The following is a 22668-nucleotide window of genomic DNA, read 5'->3' on the forward strand; positions in this document are numbered from 1 at the left end:
CTTGCACCCACCCCAAAATTAACATCGGGGACTCCTGATCAACCCCCAAATTAACCTTGGGGGCACCTGAACCCACAAAAATTAACACTGGGAGCACCTAAACCCCCCAAATTCATATTGGGGGAACTTGCACACACCAAAAATTAACACTGGGGCACCCAAACAACCCCAAAATTAACCCTGGGGGCACCTGAACCCCCCAAAAATTAACAGGGGAATCTGAAACCCCCGAAATTCACATTGGGAGCATCTGAAGAACCCCAAAATTAACCTCAGGGGCACTTGAACCTCCCCAAATTAACCATAAGGGCACCTGAGAAACCCCAAAATTAAACTTGGGGGGCACCTCAGCCCTCCCAAAATTAACCCTGGGGGCACTTGAACCCAACAAAATGAACCTGGGGGGCACCTGAGCCCTTGCAAATTAACCTTGGGGGCATCTGAACCCACCAAAGCAATCCCAAACCCCCAAATCAAACCTTGGGGGCACCTGAATCTCCCCGAAAATCAAATCTTGGGGCTCAAGGGGGCATCTGAACTCCCTCTCCCCAAAAAAGGAGGGGAAGGAGTTCAGCACATAAAATGAGGCTGTTAAAATACCCAGTCACAAAACTGCCTTTTTGATACAAATGTGCTCCCCCCAAATCTCTTTTCCCCAAGTAATTAATTTTTACAGATTGCAAAATCATCAGAAACTTGTGAAAATGCCTCTTGATTCAACTCTCTATAAAATTTTAATGACTGTGCTCCTGTTAACTAAATATTTGAAACAGAAAAATAACCAGTACTACATTTGCTTTTTTTTTTTTTAAACAATAAATAAGCAACTTGGTTGGTTCTTTTTTTTAAACAAGAATGAAATAGAAACTTTGCACATCCAAAATACAATATACAACTTATTTCCAAAAGGACTTCCTGATGGCAGAAACATTAAAACCAGGTGATGAACGGAAGTTTTCCTATAGAGACCAGGTGATGTTGCTCGTTGCAGCTTTTTCTTCCAAGTTCCACAATTCCCTGATGGATTTTCCTACTTGGAGCATGAGGTGTGGGGCTCCATGGTTGGATTTTGGTCAGAGGCTGGTGGAATCAACATTTGGTGGTGGTGGTGGTGGCAAATTCGTTACCTTTAGGACTGACAAACAGTGAGTGTCCCCAAGACACCAAGCTGAATTTATCTTTTTGGGAAGGCTGATGGGATAAGGCCAAGGAGGACTTTGAGACTTAAACCATATTTTATCCAGCTGAAATGCATCATGTCCCCTTCCAAAAGAACAGGTTGCGTGGGCTGTATGGTCAAGACCACGACAGCAGAGGTGAACAATTATCTAGAAATGAAGTTGTATCAGTTTTCCGTAACGCAGGAAACAAGAGATTCCCATAAAAAGGATTTGCTGTCAAACTTCACTTAAAAACCCAGCTTAACACAGAGCTGTTCTGGAACAGCAGCAAAGTTCACTACCAAACCACTCTGAGGTGTCCCAGTATCTCCCTGCCCTGGTTCATGTGGAGTGGAGCTGGCTTTGTCTCTCAGTCTCAGCTTTCCTCTCCTGCCTGTGGGTCATGGCAGCCCAAAAGGTGATTTTTTTCAGCACTTCCTGCAGAAGTTTGGATGGCAAGCAGGGAATTTGGTTCTCCAAGAGAGCTGCATTCTTCCCAATGCAGTCAAGACACAGCCTGAGGAAGGAAAACAGAAAAAAGAAAAAAAAATTCAAGTAAATGGTTTATATTCTAACAAATGACACCTAATAAAAGCTGGTGATGTGCACTAATTACAGGTGTTAATTACAGGTGTTGTGGGTGCACATGCAGGGAATTACACAGCACCAGTGATTAAACTGCTGTGCAGCATCACACACTGAAGGGTTCAAGAATTTCCTGAGGAGTCAATTGGGTATTTTACCCCATTTCTGCAGGAGTACGTGGCTGAAACACCACCTGGGATAGTGGGAGGTGTCCCTGCCCATGGAACAGGATGGGATTTGATGTCCCTCCCATCAACCCAAACCATTCTGGGATTCTGTAACTCCAACTCACCTGAGCAGGGAGTAAGGTTGAGTCTGAAATATCAACAAATCACTGCAGTGACCCTGAACAACAGAAAAATGACAACCATTAGAATGGCAAACAGCTTCTCTACCTCAGGTATTTTCTAGATTAATGTCACATTTATTACCACGTGCATGACTTACAACTGATTATACCTGACTAACTATTTAGAAGGAATCTGAATTACAAATTCCTTTTTATTCTCTCCGTCCAGAAAGCCTCAGGTGGGGACTCCTCAGTGCAATCAGTGGTGTGTAAATTATAATAATTTTCTCAGCGATGTGTAATTTATAATGGTTTCAGTTACCAAATTGAGCCAAGGTCTCAATCTGTTTTTTTTTTTTTTTTTTTAAATTAAAATCCTATATAAAAATATATTTATGAATTGATTTGCTCAGAGATATTTTGGACTCCCTGTTCCTGGAAGTGTTCCAGGCAAGGCTGGAAGGGGCTTGGAGCAACCTGAGATAGTGGGAGGTGTCCCTGCCCATGGCAGGGGGGTGGATTAGATGGACTTTAAGGTCCCTCCCAACTCAAAGCATTCCACGATTTTATATCAATTATAACTATCCCAGTGATGGGATTGATTGTTCAGTTTACTGACCGTGTCCATAAAAAGCAAATCATCTTTGCTGCCACCAAACACCATCACTTCTCCCTCCTGTCCAAGGCAGGCTGTGTGCCACAACCTGGAAATAAAACCAGAAACACAATGAGTGCCCAAGAAACAAGGAGTCGTGTGTTATCAGCAAGACCAAGCCATTATTTCAGAGGTACAAAATAGTACCTTAAAATATGTCACTTGTTTGTTTAATAATATAAAAGGAGAGAGCAATGTGACTCCCCACCTCATGAGAGTTATTTTCATACAGACCAATGTATTTTGTCATTATCTGACTCTTCTGTACTCTGGGCATATAAACTTTGTCTTACTTATCACCACAGTGGAAAATTTTTAGACAACTCTACAAACCAAGCTTTTGCCAAGCTTTTCCTTTGGCAATTTTCCACTTTCTTTGATTCAGAAATACAAATCTCGTGGCTTTCAGACTGGGGGGTTCTCAGTACTGACACAGATCCCCGAGCACTTGGATTTCCAGTTATCCTGTTGCAGTCTCACACTTCCCCAAAAGATTCCTGGGATCACTTTCTGTGAGTCGATGACTTACATCACACCAAGGAAGTTTTATGATACACAATAAAAGACCCCACAAAAGCAAAGCCTGACTTTATAATCTTGTTTTCACAAAGCTTCTGCCCTTTCAGCAGCCACCCCTCGTGAGATTTATTTTTCACCATCAGATTTTTCTGCTGGTCTATCACCACTGCTGATCGGCTTTAGAGCTACTGAACCAAAATCAAATGCACCACTGAAGTTTCATGCAAAAATAAACGTTCCCCCTTTCTTTCTCCATTCACATCAGTCCTTAGGAGGTACCTCACCTTTTCCCTTCCTCATACCTGTGGACAGATCTGTCTCTGCCTGATCTGCATTAGGGAAACTCTGGGCTTGGTCACGGAGAACACTGGGAAGCCTTTCCTGCCTTGATTCTGGTGACATCCTAGCTCGCAACCTGAGGCTTTTCCTACTGCCTGAGAGTTTCTGTCCTCCCATGGGCTGCTCTAACTTATCACCTAAACATTCTAACAGAGCACATTATTGAAATCACACAGGGCTCTTCCAGCTACAGCAACAGCATTACATGGGAATGAAAACATTGGGAATCCAGGAGTTAAACAGTTTGTTCTCTATTTAAACCCAGCATGCAAAACGTTGGCTGAAGTACAACTGATGGACAGAAAGAGGAACAGTATTTTCTACCAATTCAGCATCACCCGAGAAGGCAGTTTTTTTAGAAATTACTACAACTGAAGGTTGAAGGAAATTATTCTCTTCAGAATTTAGGGAGGGATTCAGAGCTGCAGAAGCATCAGGAAAAGACACCAATGAAATGCATTACAAAAGAAGAGAAATATATAAAAGAAGTACACATGTATGTATTACTGCCCTGCACTTTAAGGCACAGGAGCAACTGAACTGCCTTAAAGCTTCTCCAGCTGCAGAGACCCTGCAGTAAATACAATTATGGCAAAAGTACTTCACACTTAACTAGTTCAATGTACAGACAGGTTTTTTGTATGGCTCCTTTGATCCAGGTTTCCAGGAGCTATTCCAAACCCACCTGGACACATCCCTGTGTCACCTGCTCCAGGTGACCCTGCCTTGGCAGGGGGTTGGACTGGAGGATCTCCAGAGGGCCCTTCCCACCCTAAGATTCTGTGAGTTCCTGAACAAGGTTAATGAGGTTTTGGGGTTTGGTTGAAGGAGGGGAGGTCCTTTACTTCTATAAAGATTGAGGTCAATGAAAGGTGCTCAGCCCTAAAACCCAAATCCCAAAATCCTCAGGTGGTGGAGACCCATGTTTGGAATTGAGGGAGCTCAGAGACTCCTGCCAGGATGTGACCCAAAGGCTCTGCTCCCTCAGGAGCCAGCACAGCCAGGACACAGCTCCACTCCTGTCCCACTGTGGGATCTGCCCTGGCATTGCCTGGGAACCACCCAGGGGGGCTCAGGAGCTCCTGATCCCAGCCCCACTGCAGAGCAGGGCACAGAGGTTACTGAGCTGCTGCTCCTGGGGCTGCTCCCCAGCACATCCCAGCCCGTCCTGAGCCTTTTCCAGTAAAAATCATGTCACAGGGAAGGTTTAGGAGATTAAAGAACTGAACACGGACCCCTGGCTGCTACTGATGTGCTGTATTTAAGGACTCCTCAGCCCTTAAATAAAGATCACAAAAAGAAAATATCAGTAATCATAAAAAGAAAATATTCGGTGAGGCTGAGATCTGAGTTTATTTGGGCTTGAAAGAGTCTGAAGTGTAAGAAAGCAGAGAAGTTGGTTTAGCTGTGGCTGCTGTATTTAAAAGACAGCCCAGAACGGTATAAAATGGGAAAAAAATGAATGGAGATGAAGATATTTCAGTAACAGACACAAGGCAGGAAGCAGACCAGAACTGGACATTTTTGTATCAGAAAAGAACGACAGAAAATTGTGCTGAGAATTCCTGGGTGAATGCAGAGAATGAATTCAATGAAAACCTGAATATTTACTATCTAGAGCAAACCAGTGCAACAGCATTGAACTTAGAAACACAGATAATGCTTCAAACACTGTTAACACTCAGTTTTGCTTTTGAACCCTGAAATTTGCATCAACTTTTTCATGGTTCTCTCCTCCCCTGTGTCTAAAAATGCATCAACATTAATCAGCTTTTATTATTCTCCTTGGTTATTAATTCCACAAATTTTTATGGTTTTGTTTATCTAACAATAATTTGGCTACAGAGCACCAGGTTAGTTGGACACCCAGATCCTTCATCACAAAAACATCTTTTCATGCAAGTAAGCATCAGTGATAACAGAAACACAAATACAAAATGAGGTATGAAGGCAAATAAGATGTTAAAGCAAACTATTCAACCACACTGCATAAAAATACTGTTCAATACTTTAAAAATTGGTTAATTTTTAAACCTAATACAATTTCAGCACACAGGATTTATGTTTCTGTACCTAGGCCTGCTCTTAGGCAGATGGGTGAGCTGTTTCCATCCATTTGTTGCAATGCTGTGGATCCAACCATCACCTACAATGTAAGAACACTCATTAGTGGGGTTTTGGGGACCAAGAATTACCTTTTTTTAATCCACACAAACAGCTCTGTGTTCTAAGAGCATGTTTTATTTAGCTAACAGTAACATCATCACTTCATGAAGCTGCATCTTTTCCCTCTTTGTAATTTAGTGTTGTCACAGAACCCTCACTGCACTGAAATCTGGAATTAAAACACACTTAATCTTTCTTTTGGGTAAACTGAGAAAATCCTCCCAGTGGATTTATCTGTAAAATTATTATTATATTTGTCTTAAAACTATTTTTGCTACTTCCAGGTTTTTTCATGAAAACAAGTTGCCTTTTCTACAAAAGGAACTCCTGTAAGACTATCCCACACCCTGTCTGCATGAGTTGAAGTGCACAATGGAATAATAATCTCTAAATTACTTACTCAAAGGAACATTATCAGAGCTTAGTCCACCAAAAAGGAAAAGTCTGTCATCCCCTATGGGAGTCAGCGTGTGCCAGGAGCGATCTCTGGGTTTCTCTCCACTGATATTAATCCTAGGTGAAATAAAGAAACAAAACCCCCCAAATTTTCAAACGAAGCTGAAAATCAACTTGGCAGAAAATTTCAGTTTGTCCTAGAACAACTTTGGGTATTTCCCCAGTGAAAAACCAGATTAAATACCCAAATAAACTGCATGTACATGTAGGGAAACAGTTAATTGAGAAAAAATTTCATGAATCCTCAGGGGCCTCTCCACTTCAAGGAAAATGAATTTAAATGACACAAGAATCGTGGCTTTGCCTTTCATCCCAAAGCCACCAGCTCTTCAACCTTCAACTTTGAAATAAATATTAGTAAAGAGGGGATTTCCTAAGTACAAAACAGATGTAGGTTTATTAGAATCTCGTATCATCAAAATGCAGATTTGAAATCTGTTCCAGCTGAGCTGCTTTGAAATTGATTTTATTTTAGCTGGGTTTGCTTGAGAATGTGAACAGTAAAGATGCTGATATCCCAAAAAACCAGTTTTGGTTGTTTTTTTAACTCCACTTTCCTGAGGTAACACCTCACACACAGATGTGAGCTCAGCCTGAGCAGTGCAGACACCCATCTGAATTCCCTCTGCACCCAGTGAAGAAATCCAGGTCCTGACAAACCCAACTGGGATTTATTGTCCGTGGCTCCCTCTGGAGCAGCTGCCCTGTGCCCAGAATTGCCTTGGGTGAGGACTGGAGGGATCTCCCTGCTGGGAATTGCTGAGTTTTCCCTCTGGAGGCAAAGGCTGAGGGATCAGAGAGAATTAAACAGGGATTGCGAAGTGCCCTGCTAAATTTGGCACTGAAGTTGAGGCCAACTTGCAATGTTTGTTTGAATCCAAGTGCTTGCTTTGGAAAAGAAGCTTCTAAAATTGGCCAAGGGGCAGCCTGGGCTTTGATGGTTAAAAAACCCCATAAAACAGATACTGATCAGTGATAAAATTTCAATTTTCATGCACAAGAAATGATCCCACTACCAGAAATAACCTGATATTGAATGACAATTTAGTAGAGCTCAAGGTAAGGAAAGCAACTTCTGGGTAGTGGCAGCTAAAATAAATCTTGCAATCTTCTGCTGGGTGATAATCCTGGGTTAGTGGGTCCATATTATGCAGTTCCTTAAGAAAGCTGTGTAGAGTTGAGTAAGAAAAAAAACTTGGCTGGTTAGGAAATAAAATCTTAATTTACTAATAATTATTTATTGGCTCCTTTTGTGATTAAGAGATGAAATACATAACGAATAAATATGAACACTTTATCTCCTGTGAGGTGCCAACAGCAGTACACACTGTGAAAACTCTTTTTTCTCCCCAATAGCTTAAATCTTTTTTTTTTTTAGTCTTAAATCGCTCTTTTCAGTCTCTCAAAGACTCTTTGCAGAGATGCTGCAATAGCTGAACAGAAGATTCCTAAATTTACAGGGATCCAAGTCTATACCAAATCATGGATAAATCTTACAAGCTATTCTTGGATCACAATACAGAAATAACTTGAATTTTGGAAAAATCTTCATTTTTTAGGATTTCCTGGTCTTTTATGGAAGAGGCCCTTTCCCAATTTGTGCTGTGATTAGCTCAGCTACAGACAGTAAACCCAGCATTCAAAAAGCCCTCAAACCTGGAATTCCATATGGATAAATGTACCCAGCCTGAAAACGAGGGTGTTAAATCACTCCACGCTGTGCTTTAAACAGCGTCATCAACGCTTTAGTGCAGAGCAGGAAAAGCTTAGTAACCACCATCAAATTAAATTCAATTGAAATCACAACCTCGCAGCTGTTAAAGCAGTCCCCAAACCCTCATTCTCCTCTTGGAAAAGCTGCAGGAATAGGCTCTGGAACTATTCAACAATATGTTTCCATCTTCTAAATTCAGTTTGAAGTGTTACAGAGGCAAACCTACCTTCCAGACCAAGTCCAAGTGTCTAAATTCAGGCAGTGCAAATCATTCATTCTGGTTTGCTAAAACAAAGAAATAAAATCCCAGTCGGGTTATTTTAAGCAAACAATAAACAAAGCATTTCAGTGAAGCCTTCCTGGGACAGAATATTCCAAGTACCAATATTTTGAAGAAATCTGTACCCATGTGCCTTAATATAAATCTGAATTATGTGGCAGATGAAAAGCTTTTCTCCTCACAAAAACCATGCAACTCTCAGGAAAGTGCCTGTCAGGAATATTTCCAGTCATGCAACAGCACTGTGGGGCCAATTTTAGCTTTTAATAGTGAAGAACTTTGTTATATTTATCAAATTCCTGCAAATGTATTTAACTTCCATCCACAGAACTCCTGGCAGGGAAATGCAGAAGGTGTTTTACTCTCCTATTGTTGCCTCATGTTATTTTTCTTGACATCGTCATCAGAAGTTTGTATCCTCCTGTCTGGCCACTACTCCTTGGAGTATCCTGGTAGTGCTGTACTCAGTATATTCCCATTAAAAGTCCATCATTGTCTGTGCTTTTCCCTCTTTTCCTTTTACAAAGTGATCACCAGCAAGGACAAGGTTTTAGGACCCTTTAGCATTTGCCATAAAATCAAATCAGAAATCCTTCCACTTGCTTATCTGCCTGTGATTTGAGATGGAGGAAGTCTCTGACTGCCTTGGGGGTGGTGAAGGTGATAAAAGGATTTCCTTGCTTGACTGGCAGCTGTGATTCCCCTGGGGACTACAAAAACCATCTGGGAAGTAGGGAAATGCATCTTGCCTTACCTTCCAACTCCTTTTCTCCCTGGGCAGTCCATAGATCTATTAGAAAAAGCCTTTCTCCAGCTTGCAGATCCTCTGAGGCAGAACTAGGCTGAAAGCAGTGGTTTTACCCCTAGGAGGGAGTCCGAGGGACTTCCAGAGCTGTCCAGCAGAGCTCTGGGAAGTCTCTCAGGGATTTTGGGGAACAGCAAGGTTTTCAGGAATGCTACGGCCTCCTCTGCCCAAGTACTGCTAACCCTGCTGTCCTGGGAAGGGAATGGTAACCAGCATTTTGGGATGCCTTTGGAGAGGGCAACAGGATAAAGACAAGCAGATTGTGAGGGTTTGGGGCATTGCCTGAGACATTTAATCCCTCAAGAGGGTGATTAAAAACACCAAAGTGTGGTCCAGCTGACAGCCAGGGGAATAGATCTGTCTTCCATGACAAGTCTATCCAGTTTCCTGCTCCTTCTGGTGGCTTTGAAGGGGATGAGGACCAAAACATCCAAGCAGAAAGCAAAATGTGCTTGGGATCTTCTGCACTCCTGGGGAAAACCCAACAATCCTGGCCTCTACAACTGAAAATATTCAATCATATTGGAGTAATTCAATTTGATATGAATGGTATCTAGCAAAGAAAGCTGCTGTTATGTTGAAATTTAAGGTTTCAAGAGGATCCTGTTTGAGACCTCCTCACTGACCTTCCTTTCCTAGGCATTGGGTAGAAGATGGAGAAGTTCTCAGTTTCATGGTGCCTGGGAAATCAATGTATTAAATTCTTTACATTCTCATGATTCAACAGCTGGACAGATGCATAATTACAGCAACCTCACTTTGAATTCAAAACACCACCAGCTGGACAAGATTCAGGCCTTTAACATGGCTTTAACAAATAAAAGCACCTTTCCACCCAACCCTTCTTTGGGAAGCTGGAAAGAACACAAGTTTATGGGATCATCACTTGCCACACAGTTCTCCTGCATTTCTGTTTCCTGCTGTATTTAATCATTCTGCTGCCAATCCTAAAATGATTCTCAATTGGCTTAAGAGCACCAAGCCTCCTAAGAGGGTTTGCATTTCCCTTTGAGCTACGAGGGCTCCTGAGACATCCTGCTTATCTCGGGCAAGTTCATTTCTCTGCAGCCCAGTGCACGTTAAGCAGGACCTGCTTTGTCTCAGGATGAGCACGATGAAAGGCTTTAAGGGTGACATTATTCACTGCTGGGACAGGGAATTCTGCAGCTCTCCCTCCTGCATTTACAATCAAACAGCTATTCCAGCTCCAAGCTTTGTCAAGAGAAGGATTGCAGCTCCAGGAATCTTCTGAGCTTTGCTGACAGGAGGGGTAACACAAAATATAAACATGCTTACATTAAGGCACCAGATGTGTGAAGAGCTGCTGCAAAGACTTTGGTTTATTACTTCATTCTCAACATGAAAATTTTCCACTTAAATCAAACATAAGACTTGCATCAACTTCTGGACTAACTCTCCTTCCTTCCCACTTTCTCCCATTCCTGTTTTGCCAGGGGCTTACCTGAAGGAACTGAGTCCACATAACACTTCTGAGCCTGTTTTCAAATGATTCCTGGTACAACTGATTCTCATCATCACCATCATCATCATCTTCTTTTACCAGTTCTAGCTCCAAGTTTGGAAAAAGGTGCCCTTTCCTCCCAGAAAGATGAATAGGAGAAGCCTCATGACACTTCCTGGCCCTTTCTGGTTCCTTGCAGAGCCTTTTCCCTGGGAAGATTTGTATTATGGTGAACTAGAAGGAGAAGGAGGAGCAGAGCAACCCCGTATTTGCTCCTTAATTTCTGGAGAAAAGCAAAACTTCATCCTTTGGGGAGGAATTACTGCTGGCGTCAGGAAATTTAAGTGTTTTTCTGCTGTCTTTAGCTTTCTCGTTTCACGACTTACATTAATTCCTCAAGCCCCACTGAATGTTCCCTCACCTTTTTATGTTTCCTTCCATTTATTTCTAGGATAGAAAATGGATCAATAATAATCACCAAGGTGAAAATTACACTCGCTGCTCTCCTACAGAATTAAATACAGCTTTCCACAATTTCACTCTTCTCTGACACACTTTCCCAAGTGGTTTCACTTAAATTTGGCAAGTTTTTAAGGAAGCTGAAGAGAAAAACCTTTTCAGATTAGAGCCTTCTGAATCCTGTAGTGTCAAACAGAGTTAAACAGAAGCCTGAGGGCAAATCCTCTGAGGGCAGATCTAATCATGCAGCAGCACAGTGGAGGAATGACAGGTGAGCTCCAGCTAAATTGTAATTTCACTTGCAGAGGCTGCATGAAACCCCAGCTTGAGTTACAGAGCAGTTCAAGAGTGCAGCAACCCTGAGGTGAGCACAGAGCCCTCACTGACAAATCCCTGAGGGAAGGAGGCTTTGGAAGTGTTCAGGAATAACTGGCAGGGCAGGAGGGCCTGGGCTGCACCTTTGCATCTTCTCAGCTGGGTTCTTTCCCCTCTCAGCTCCCTGAGTGGGGAGCAGGACTTGGCTGTGGTCAGCAAGGGTTCAGTTACGAGCACAGAGAACAGAGCAAGTGCAGGGCAGAGGCACAGGGCTCACTTAGAGCATGGATAACCCTGATTTTTCAACCTCTTCTCCAATCTCTTTATTTCCATCAGTTATTTGCAAACCCAGTTTGTCCAGACCTACAGCTCTGGAAGGTGCTGAGTGCAGCTCTCTCAGGCTTGAGCAACAATTCCAGAGATCAAAGGTCACATAATGGCAAGAACAAACAGGATCAATTTTCATTACTTTCTTTTCTGTTTGCTCTGGAAAGGCACTTAAATAAAAACCTCCTGCAGTTGTGGGAAGCCATTGAGACTGGAAAGTGGCTGGACATGGTATGGTCACTCTGCCCCTGTTTGGTGGGCGGGGCTGGTTTCTGTTTGAGCAGCAGGAGTGGAAGCACTGCAGGTTTGCCAAAGCAATGTCACAGCAGGAAAAACAGGGAATGGGGAACAAAGTGCAGTTTTACACTGCTGTTTGCCAGGACGTGGGAATACAGGGCGTGAGGCTGTGGCAGCTTTCCAAGGTGGAGTTGGCACACGTTCACCGTGGGGCATTCCCAAACTAATTCCTTCTCTTGTCTAGAACAGAACTACAGGAACTCAGCACTGGGGGCTTTCAGAAGCTTCTTCACTGTCACTTTCTGGAGTAGAGATAGAAAACATCCAGGCTCATCCTCTAGCTGAGTAGGATTAAAGGCTCTAAAATCAGCTGTAGTGAAAAGAGCTAAAGACTTAAATTAAAAATAAAATACAAGAGTGCACAGTAACTTAAACTGGGAGGGTTTTAACTTGCCTTACAGAATCTCTTCTTATATTAATGCTTCAGCAGAGAAGAACTGAGTAGAAAATCTCCTTTAATTAGCACTGGAAAATTTCCAAGTGTTGCCGAGAGGTTTGAGCATCTCCTTGCTTACCAGGGGTGGCTTCATGTTTTTTAGGTACAGATAATCAGGGGGGTGATGCCTATGGCTTTTTTAAAAGAGTCAGGAAGAGTTAAAATCACACAGCCACAATCCAGGCCTAAATTAAATATGCACAGATTGCATCCTTTTGTCTATTACCTCTTCCAGACATCTGTATTTCAGTCACTTATGTGCAAAAAAGGGCAAAACTAAATTATAAAGCCAACTCGAATCTGTTATTTACCATGTAGTCATCTATGTTTTACCTTTTTTTGGGACAATCATTAACATTACAGACAGATATACTCTTCTTTTTGTAGAGGGTGATGACAAGCAGCATCCTGGATTCAAAGCCCTGAACATCCAGGTTAGGCCAAAGACATTTGGGATTTTTTTCCTACTACAAAATGAAAAAGAAATAACTGCCAGGAAAATAATATGACTGCCAAGAAAATATTTAATTACCAGCACTCGTCCTCCAAAGATGTAACCTTTATTTCCCAGCACAGCACATGTATGAGCTGCTCGAGGCTGAGGTGGATCTCCACCCTGAAAGAACCAAAATAACCCTTCAGAACATCAGCAAATCTCCTGGACAGTTGTATTTTCTGATGTACAAATCATCAGGAACTGCCACTAAAACCTCTGGAAATCACATCTTAAAATTTGATGTTATATCCACATGTCAAGAAGTCCTCCCAGTGTAAATCAGAACTGAAGGTGGCAAAACTGGCTTTTACTTTGCAATGGTAATTTTAGTTTTTGCATTTGGCTTTATAGGAATTTTAGAACATCTTGTAAAGACCATAAAATACTGTCAGACACTCTTTAAAATATACAATTTCTACTGAGTTCCTACATAAACTCACCTGGATTTTAGGAACTTTATAGAATATTTTCATCTCCTCTTATCTGTGACAGGTTATCCATGTTAATTGTACATGGATACAGTTTTCCAAATGCATGGGGCCCCTCTGGCTCTGGAGCCAGGCTGGGAGAGCTGGGGGTGTTCACCTGGAGAGGAGAAGGCTCCAGGGAGAGCTCAGAGCCCCTTGCAGGGCCTAAAGGGGCTCCAGGGGAGCTGGAGAGGGACTGGGGACAAGGGATGGAGGGACAGGACACAGGGAATGGCTTCTCACTGCCAGAGGGCAGGGATGGATGGGAGATTGGGAATTGCTGGCTGTGAGGGTGGGGAAACCCTGGAATAGAATTCCCAGAGCAGCTGTGGCTGCCCCTGGATCCCTGGAAGTGTCCAAGGCCAGGCTGGAAGGGGCTTGGAGCACCCTGGGATTGTGGAAGGTGTCCCTTCAAATTACTTTTGCCAGCATCAATGTCTAGAGCACAGTAATTATTCAAAACTCAGTAAAATCACAATTATGTCAAGAGATGAGACTAAAAACCACTCACTCGAATTGTTGGTTGAGACCATGTCTGTGTGGTTGTATCAAAAACATGAACATCATTGTGCCATCCCCAGAATATCTGTCCTTCCTAAAAAAGAAGAAATTAAAAAAAAATATTTTATTTAAAAATCTTTCTGCTTATTGAAGGATACAAACCTAGAAGGGATCTGTTAAAACAGAGAATAAACTAAAGTAGTTTTAATTTCATTAGAAGATGTGGTGATATTTTTAATAATGCTGCAGCAGCTTAGACTCAGTTGAAGGTCAGCAGTGCTCAGCGATGTTCAGGCTGGTGACATCTGAAAATTGGCTTTGGGCCCCAACATCAGACACTGCAGCAGACAAATTTCACCTTCTCAATTTTATTGTAACACACTGAGAAATAAATAGATTGTAAAAATACTAATTCCTGTGTGTCAACCTTTACCATTTGATATCAGGAGCTTCCGATCAGTCATCTTTGTATTAATTAGATGAAATTACTGTAGGAAAGTTGATAATCCAGGTGCCTTTCTGGAGAACAAATTCAATAAATTAACTAAGAGTATTTGTCAGTTAGACTTGGGAAGCTACAAATTCCCTGGTGTTACTTCAAAGAAATAAAGCACATAATTTTCTGGGAGTTCAAACTTTAAATTATACTTTCAGATTGAAAACCTGCCTTTTTCCTGCTTTGACAGCATTTAATTCATTGCACTCCAAGCCCAGCACTGGGAACCTGGAATATGTGGAACAACCACCACTCCCAACGTGCAATACCTGGAATTTCAAATCTTAAAAGATTCCCAATTTGCATTTCTGCTGATGCTACAAATAAAAGAAAAACCAGACAAATTTTCATACTCGTCAAGGATGATGAACAGGATCTTTTTTTTCCCTCAATCTGAAAGGACAAATCAGTGGCAATGGGGACAAATCTCTTACCCAAAATGCATCGTGGACATCGAAACAATCACTGAGCTCATTGTGCTTCCTGCAGCCATAACCCCCAAAATAGATTAGCCTGAAACAACAACAAAACCAGTTCACTGAGCTGCTCTGTAAACAAGATTAAGATGACTAAGCTGTAATAATTAATATTTTGGGTTACTACTGCACTAGCAATAATATAAACAATGAAAACATTTTGTGTTGTACCTGATGATGCAAACCCTGATGAGGTGAAGGTCACAGCTACACCCTCAACAAACCTGACTGAAACTCACACAAGGAAATAATTCAAGACACCTCAAAGTCTCTGTTCCTCTCTCCAAAGTTTATTTGAAGTGCTGTTTTCAGGCAAAAATGGGAAATAACACCCAGGACAGTGAAATGCCTCCTTCTGCTCCAATTCCTGCCCTTCTCCAGTGAAATTCCTGTGTTCCTGCTGTATTTTCTTGCCAAAGGTTGTACACAGATGTTCCCAATGTTTGTCCCACAGATGCCTGGGACATAAAAAAATCTTTTTTTTTTGGTCTTAAAATGAGATTTTTCAACCAAGCACTACTGAAATCTCCCATGGCAAGGATCCTCACACACTTCCCAGGCCAATATTCCACCCAGGAAAGGGCCATCCGTAAGTAATCCATTTTAAATGGAAAGGTTCCACTCTATCATCTAAAAGAGGTGATTTTCTCAGCATGCAGATGACCCAATACTCTGAATAAATGCATTTGGTTTTGAATGATCTCGTGTTAACAGCTGGGGAGTTGTTCAAATATCTGTATTTTCCTATCTCTTGCAGTTAAATGAGAATTACAAAACCAAGATACAGCACCCAGGGGCACTGCACAGCTTCTGCAAAACCTCTTTAGATGTGGAGTCCAGAAAGAGATAAATCATTTCCATTTGATAATGTTCACTATATATCATATTCTGACTTGTTTGTAAGAGCTTTAATAACAAGTCACTGACATGGCACCTTCTTGTGATCACTTATGCCTCATTATCCAACATTTTCCATAATAAACACAAAACCTGGAGTATTTCTGTTTAGGCAAACTCTGTTTATTTTCTAAACACGCTCAGTCACTTTTGCACCACAAATGTCCAGGCTGACTCAGTTCTTGCAAGACAAAGAAAATCACTGAAATGCCTTTGGAACTGTCAGCTATTAAAATCCTTGAAAAGATACTAAATGTATTTATTGCAGGTAATAATTTAATGCTTAAAATAATGAATAGAACAGAGAAAGTGATTTTTATACTGATTTTTAATGTGTTAAAACCATGAAATAGTGCATAGTGACTTTCTAAAGTCTCAAAGCATTCCACAAACTTTCCCTAAATATTCCAACCCTCTCCTGAAGTGGGGTTTTATTTACCATTAATTCAGCTCACATGTGAGGAAATTCTGGTACAAAGCTGTTAGAAAATCCTACAGCAAGTCAAGCTAAAAATTAGAGTTTCCTGCATCCCAAACCTCTGTTCTCTTCACTTTTTAACACTTTCTCTCTGCAATTAACACATGTTAAATATTTTTCACGTGTTACCTGTTCTTGTACACCCAGCAGGAAAGTTTGTCACGTGGTGTGGGAGGTTGACCTTTAAAATTTGTGATTTTTTTCCACCTGTAGGTTCCAGTTTTTGTTCTCAAATTGACGTAATACAGCTTGAAAGGAAAAAAAAAATTACAATGTTTTCAGTATAAAGCACAAATCACCACCAGAAAAAACAACCCACCACCCCCAGAAGTCAGGAAATAAAAGAGGAACTGGCAGTGAGCTTACAATGGCAAACACACCACAAAAACGAAGTTAAAGGGGGAGAATTGGCAGCAAGTTTGATGAGAGGCTCCATTTCACTGATTTTCTAGTCAGGAATGAACTCTGACTTCATTTATATTAAATGATAAAACAACTGATTTCAGCTACTTTGTTAATTCAGTGTTCAGTTACAAGGAAAAGTGGTAGCTCTATTTTAACCTTAATTATTACCTGATTATTTAAGGCAGTGAATTGCTATCAAAGAATAAAAATAAAAGTTATATTCAGAGATTAATCTCAATTAAAGTTGTCAAAATATTTTTTTAAAAAACTAATTGGGAAAGTACTGGCATAAATACAGAAGGTTTTAGAAAAATAAAGCTTTTCCTCAAATTTCTCTTTAATTCAAATACAAATACATCAGATAAACAACAAGGTCAGTATTAGTACTTATTAAAATCAAATGTTATGGAAAAAAAAAAGACTACAATACCCGATTACTGTATCCTTTATCATCAAATCCCCCAAAAATGTACAGCTTCCCATTGATGCTCGCCCCACAGCTCCCTGACATGGAGGTGGGTAACTCCCCTTCCATCAGGTGCATTGTCCTGCAATTTAAAAAATACATTAAGCCCCTTCAAATCTGCCAAAATGTAACAATCCCAAATAGATTTATTCATAACTTTTAGACTTAAAGGGTGAAAATACAGTTTGGGCCATAACTAGGATTAGGAACTACAGCTGAAGTTGGGCTCCTGTGGTGGAAGAGAATTTCCAGGTGCATATTGTGTGTTTATAAAACATTTTGATTTTCTGAAGGTGAAATTTAAATTAGAAGAGCTTTAGTAGAGCTGACACATTAATTATTCAAAGTCTGGAAATACTATTAACTCCAAGAATTCCTGAAATGAGAATCTGGCATTGCTGTGATTCAGAAATGGAAAACTGAGGCTCCTGCTCCCTCATTCCTGCTGTGCCCTGCACTCAGCTACATGTGTACAGCTGTCTGTGCTGAGAAGAAGCAGATCCTAGTTAAATATAACCCTGAAAAAAAAGTTATATTTAACCCAGATCACTTTCCTGATCCCAGTTCCCTGTGAGCACAAACTGCTGGACTGGGACATCAGGGAAAACCAAGGGAGGGTCAGGCGGCTTTGGGCAACCCTGTCCCACAGGAAAGAGACAGCAAAGCATGGTCTGTGTGTGGAAAGAATTGGGGGAAAAAAGAGAAAAGGGGGGGGGGGAAGGGGGGAAAAGTTGGGGGGACATAGGGGAAAGAAAAGGAGAGAAAGGGGGCAGGAGAAGGGGGGGGAGAAGGGGGGAAGGGGGAGGGAGAAAGGAAAGTGGGTAAAAGGAGAGGGAAAGAAGGGAAAGGGGGGAAGAAAGAAAGAAGTGGGGGAAGGAAGAAAGAAAAAGGGGGAAGAAAGAAAAAGGGGAAGGAAGAAAGAAAAAGGGGGAAGGAAGAAAGAAAAAGGGAGGGAAGAAGAAAACAAAAAGGGAGGGAAGAAGGAAAGAAAGGGGGCAAGGAAAGAAAAAAGGGAGGAAAAAAGAAAGTGGAGGGAAAGAGAAAAAGGGGAAGTTCTGAGTTATTTTTGAGTTGCAATGTATATGGAATTAATACCAAAAATAATACATAATTGTAACCAGATCAAGAGCCCGAGTTCCCAGTGTTTAACTGTTCTAACCTAAAAGTTAATGCATGAAAAACTAAGGCAAAATAAACTGCCAAGTAAATGCACCTGTGCTAACAGAGCCTTGAGCCAACCATTTCCAACGTTCCCTTGAACACAATAATTAGACTTCAGCAATGAATGTGTTTCCTGGAGTTAATTTGCCAGCACAGCTCTGTCCTTCAGTGTTTACATTTAACACCTGCTATTTAACGTGAGCAAAGTCACTGAAGCCTTTTCGCTGCAGATCAGTGACACCTCTGCAAAAATCAGCTTTAGGTAATAATTAAATATAAATGGTGCCACTTGCCATAGCCCACTGTCCATGTCATAGATCCAGAGCTCATCGCTGGGCAGATAAACTTCATTTTCTTCAATTGACTGAAAGAGGAACGTGCAAATGTTAAATCAGTTCTGCTTTCCACACCATACATCTGAACACGAAATGCCAAGCCATGTTACTTAGCAACACTGAATAATCTTAAGGAAATCAGCTACCAGAGCAGAAGTCACACCCCAGTGTTACTGCTCTGAGCATAAAACTAATTTATTTTTAAAATAAACAACTGAATTCCTCCTCGGGACCGCTCAGTAAAGGCACAGATTGACCAACTTAACATTTTGCCAAAAAAAAAAAAAAAAAAAAAAGATGTGCAACAACATCAACCAGATTTGAAGCTGCTGAATTAAAACTCGTTTTAGATACTTTTGATCAGGAGCCATTTCCATTGGCATAGTGGAAAAATGTAGAATAAAAAAATAGAATATAAAAAGTGGACTGAAAACACAAAAAGTTACTTGCAGCAGCTGAAGGGAGGAACTTGAAAGACCAAAATGTCAAATATACAGGAGAAAATTAATTCCTCTGCGGAAAAAAGATTTATGAAGACTCACGAACAAGAGGTCATTAAGAAAGAAAAATAATTTGGGAAATAATGATGAGGAAAAACAACAAACAGGACAAGGAAGCCCAAAAAAATGCAATACTCATGCTGAGTAACAACTACAGCATTAATTATTGCCTTGGCACTCAAAAGAAATTAAAGCCTGGCAGTGAGTAAGCAGCCAGAGTCAGTAAAGAAATAAAAATAGGATCAAAATTAACTAAATGCGAAGAAGTTAAATACAAAACTGAAATGTAGTTAGTGACAATTCAGTTACTAATATTGATTGCCTGCCTTCAACTGATGTTTTATCACGACTTTCTCACTCTGCCAGGTGCCAAGCAGGTAGGTACATCCTATTTTTGGTACATTTATTCTGCCAGGTACCTCTGCTCTGGTGTTAAACACTCCTGGCAGCTTCTGCAACATGCAGAAGTTGACTCAATTTAATCTGGATATGTCAGAGGTCGAGAATTTGCTCCAGAAGCAGCCCTGAGCAAATACACCGATGCCAAAAATAAAGTTTGCTGGGCCGGAGTCACCAGCAACACGTGAAAAATGATTTATCTGAGTAAAGGGCTGCTTAAAGAGCAACAATTTTCATAATATTCCCAACAGATAAATACACAAAACTACTCAGAACATTTGCAAAGTTTATCTGCTAAACTTAATACACATTTTCTGTTTTAAATGTCCCATGAACGCACAATTTTTTATTAAAAACCCCTTGAAAACATAGTGCTCGTTAGTTCAACCTCAGCTTTAAAGACCAGAGCACAGAAAACTATTAAAGATTACCAGTGATTTGGGGGATATTTAGTTATACAGAGTATTATGGAGTTTAAATCCAGGAGTCTCCAACTAGAGTTCTTTGGTCGAGTATGGAAGGACAAGCTTTGAACATTTTAAAGTTACCTTAGCCAACGAAAAATATAGATAGGATAGACTATGAAACACGTTTATAGAAATAAGAGTTTCCACCTGATAAAGACCAGGAATTACACCAAGCACAGATATTTTCAGTTTTATGGCAAATGTGCACAGACAGATAAGATGAACAGATAAATGTAAACAGAAAAATAACAGATAAAACTAAGTGGATGTATTTAAGGTAGTATCATTTTTAGCTTTCTTCTGGGTTGAATTCATAGAGCTAAAAGACACGAGGATTTACTTATGACAGAATCAGAAGTGTTCTTTCAATGAAAAAAAAAAAAGTGGGTTTTAGCCTGCCACCAGCTTGTTTTCGAGGTGACAGCAGTGCTTTCTACAGGAGGAAAACACAGTGTACGCACCACACAGCTACTAATAAATAAAAAAACGCGGGGACTCGGCAACAAGAACATGAATTACATCCTGGAAAAACTGAGCCACAAATGACAGCCGTTAAGGCTTGAAGGGAGACGCGCTCTGCGCAGAGGAACGAAAGGCACGTTGGAAGGGGACGGGAGCGAACCGGCTCCACCAGCCCGCCCCACACGTGCTCCGTGACGGAGGCGGCTGCAAACGGGGCAGGAGGAGGGCGCTGATCGCGGACTCCCCGCGCAGGGAAGGGGCCGCGGGACGAGGCGCTCGGAGCGGCCCCCGCTCGTCCCCTCAAGGCCGTCCCCGCCGTCCCCTCAGCACCGTCCCCGCCGTCCCCTCAGCACCGTCCCCGCCGTCCCCTCAGCGCCTCCCGCCGCCATTCGAACGGCGCGCGGCCGCCGCAGCCAATCAGCGCCCGCGCCGCAGCCCCGGGCGCCCGCCGAGGGCTGAGGGGCGGCGGGGGTCCCCCCTGCCCCGCCCGGGGCTCCGCTCCCCGCGCCCGGAGCTCCCTGCCGGCGCTCGCTCCCGGCTCCCGTGCAGTCCTCGCCCGCCTTACCACGTATCCTCCCCACACGTAGAGAAAGTTCCCATCCACCACGGCACAGTGGCCGCTGCGCTCCTCGGCCACGCAGAACTGATCCGCGGGGTCCGCCGCCATCTTGGGGGGGGGAGGAAGAGGAGGAGGAGGGAGGAGGAGGAGGAAGCGGCTCGGCTGCCTCAGGGCTCGCGTCCCGCCACCGCCTCCTCCGGGTGAAGCTGCGGCTCCGCCGCCGGTCGCTCTCCTGGGGCGGACGGGAAGCGAGGAGGGTCCAAAGTGTGGGGCGGCACCCGGTGCGGGTCGGGGTGGCAGCGGACGGAGAGTACTGCGCTGCCCCCGGTGCTGGGCAGCAGTGCCGGGCTGAGGTGTGAGGCGGAATAAACCGTGCGGGAGGATGTGAATAATGCGGGAGGATGTGAATAATGTGCGCGAGAGGAGGAAAGAAGCACCGAGAATAGGAGAGCTAAGCACAGACCACAGGGCAAGAAGGGAAGGAGGAGCTGGGTCCCAAAGTGGGACGGGGTTTAAGACTTTGGACAAGGGAGTGATGGACAAGGGGGAATGGCTTCAAACTGACATAGGGCCGGTTTAAATGGGATATTGGGAAGGAATTCCTGACTGTGAGGCCCTGGCAAAGGCTGCCCAGAGAAGCTGTGGCTGCCCCTGGATCCCTGGAAGTGCCCAAGGCCAGGTTGGATGGGACTTGGAGCACCCTGGGATAATGGAAGGTGTCCCTGCCCATGGCAGGGGGTGGAATGGGATGGGCTTTAAGGTCCCTTCCAACCCAAACTATTCCATGATCCTGTAGATTCTGTGATAAGACAACCACAGCAGAACTCCCTGTCTCTGAAGGTGAGACAAGCCACGCTCCTGCCAGAAACAGCAGATATGAAATGGTAGCTGATATTAATTAAACAGTTGGGCAGTTCCAGTTCTTACACTGTTGTATCAGCAACTGGGTCAGTTCCAGCTGAACTCTGTGTCCAGCTGGAATTAATGGAATTCAAAAGTAAACAGGTACAGCTCTTCAGAGATAGGAGAACTTGTGAGAAATGAGCACTTTTGCATATTATAAAAGGGCACCAGAAAGTAATTGTAAAGATTTTCTTGTGACAGTAGGGCATACACTTCTGTTGGATCTAGGAGGGAAGACATCAATTATTCCCATCAATAATTGATAATATTAATCATAGAATGTCCTGAGTTGGAAGGGACCCACAAGGATCATCCAGTCCAACTCCTGTCCCTGCACAGGCACCCCAACAATCCCACCCTGAGCATCCTGGAGCTCTGGCAGCCTCAGGGCCGTGCCCATTCCCTGGGGAGCCTGGGCAGTGCCCAGCACCCTCTGGGGGAAGAACCTTCTCCTGATACCCAACCTAAACCTCCCTGACACAGCTCCAGGTACTCTCTCACTGGTGACAGAGTGATCAGCACCTGTCCTGAACTCTTAAAATGAAGCCACGTACTGACGGTGCATTGGGATGGTGGTTAAAATGCAGGAGTCAGCATTTGGAAGAGGTAAGAAAAACATGGGAAGTAGACAAACTATCTGTAGATCTATACATCAGGTAGAGCTGCAATGTGCTGTCTCTGGAGATGTGGTTTTGCCAGTGGAGCAGTGACACACATGAAAATCAGCTGTTTGTCTGTGTAACAAAACAATTCCATGGATCCAGGTAGATGTGCTGGCTGATCCTGGACCACTGGGCTCTCTCCAGTCACTCTCCAGCTGCTGTGATGTCCAGCAAAGCCACGGAAGGCGACGGAGACAAAGATCTGGGCATAGCTTCCAGAGCTCCAGACAGATGGCTCAGTGAAACACAAGGCTGCAGCTCACACTGGAATACT

General features: G+C 42.7%; 1 protein-coding gene across 1 annotated transcript; it reads right to left on the reverse strand.

Moving 5' to 3' along the window:
• Positions 1-715: 715 nt before the first annotated feature.
• Positions 716-21218, reverse strand: KLHDC1 (kelch domain containing 1). The gene is made up of 13 exons (XM_042047328.1): positions 20836-21218; positions 18401-18471; positions 16911-17028; positions 16205-16323; positions 14659-14737; positions 13739-13822; positions 12797-12880; positions 8110-8168; positions 6114-6226; positions 5621-5693; positions 2654-2738; positions 2038-2090; positions 716-1677 (listed from the first exon to the last, which is right to left on the reverse strand). Exons 1-13 carry the CDS (start codon positions 20935-20937, stop codon positions 1503-1505), a joined length of 1215 nt encoding a protein of 404 aa, XP_041903262.1. The 5' UTR covers positions 20938-21218; the 3' UTR covers positions 716-1502.
• Positions 21219-22668: the final 1450 nt, after the last annotated feature.

Source organism: Corvus kubaryi, unplaced genomic scaffold, assembly GCF_017639235.1.
Source record: "Corvus kubaryi isolate FWS band 111438036 unplaced genomic scaffold, C.kubaryi_AGA036_p1.0 66, whole genome shotgun sequence".
NCBI classification, from domain to species: Eukaryota; Metazoa; Chordata; class Aves; order Passeriformes; family Corvidae; genus Corvus; species Corvus kubaryi.

Coding starts and splice junctions, on each gene's coding strand:
- KLHDC1 (XM_042047328.1), bottom strand. CDS start 20,937: ATGGCGGCGGACCCCGCGGATCAGTTCTGCGTGGCCGAGGAGCGCAGC. Junction 12,881..13,738: donor GGTCTCAACCAACAATTCGA/GTGAGTGGTTTT, acceptor TGGTTCTTTCAG/GGTGGAGATCCACCTCAGCC. Junction 8,169..12,796: donor TCTTTGGAGGACGAGTGCTG/GTAATTAAATAT, acceptor TCTTTGTTTTAG/CAAACCAGAATGAATGATTT.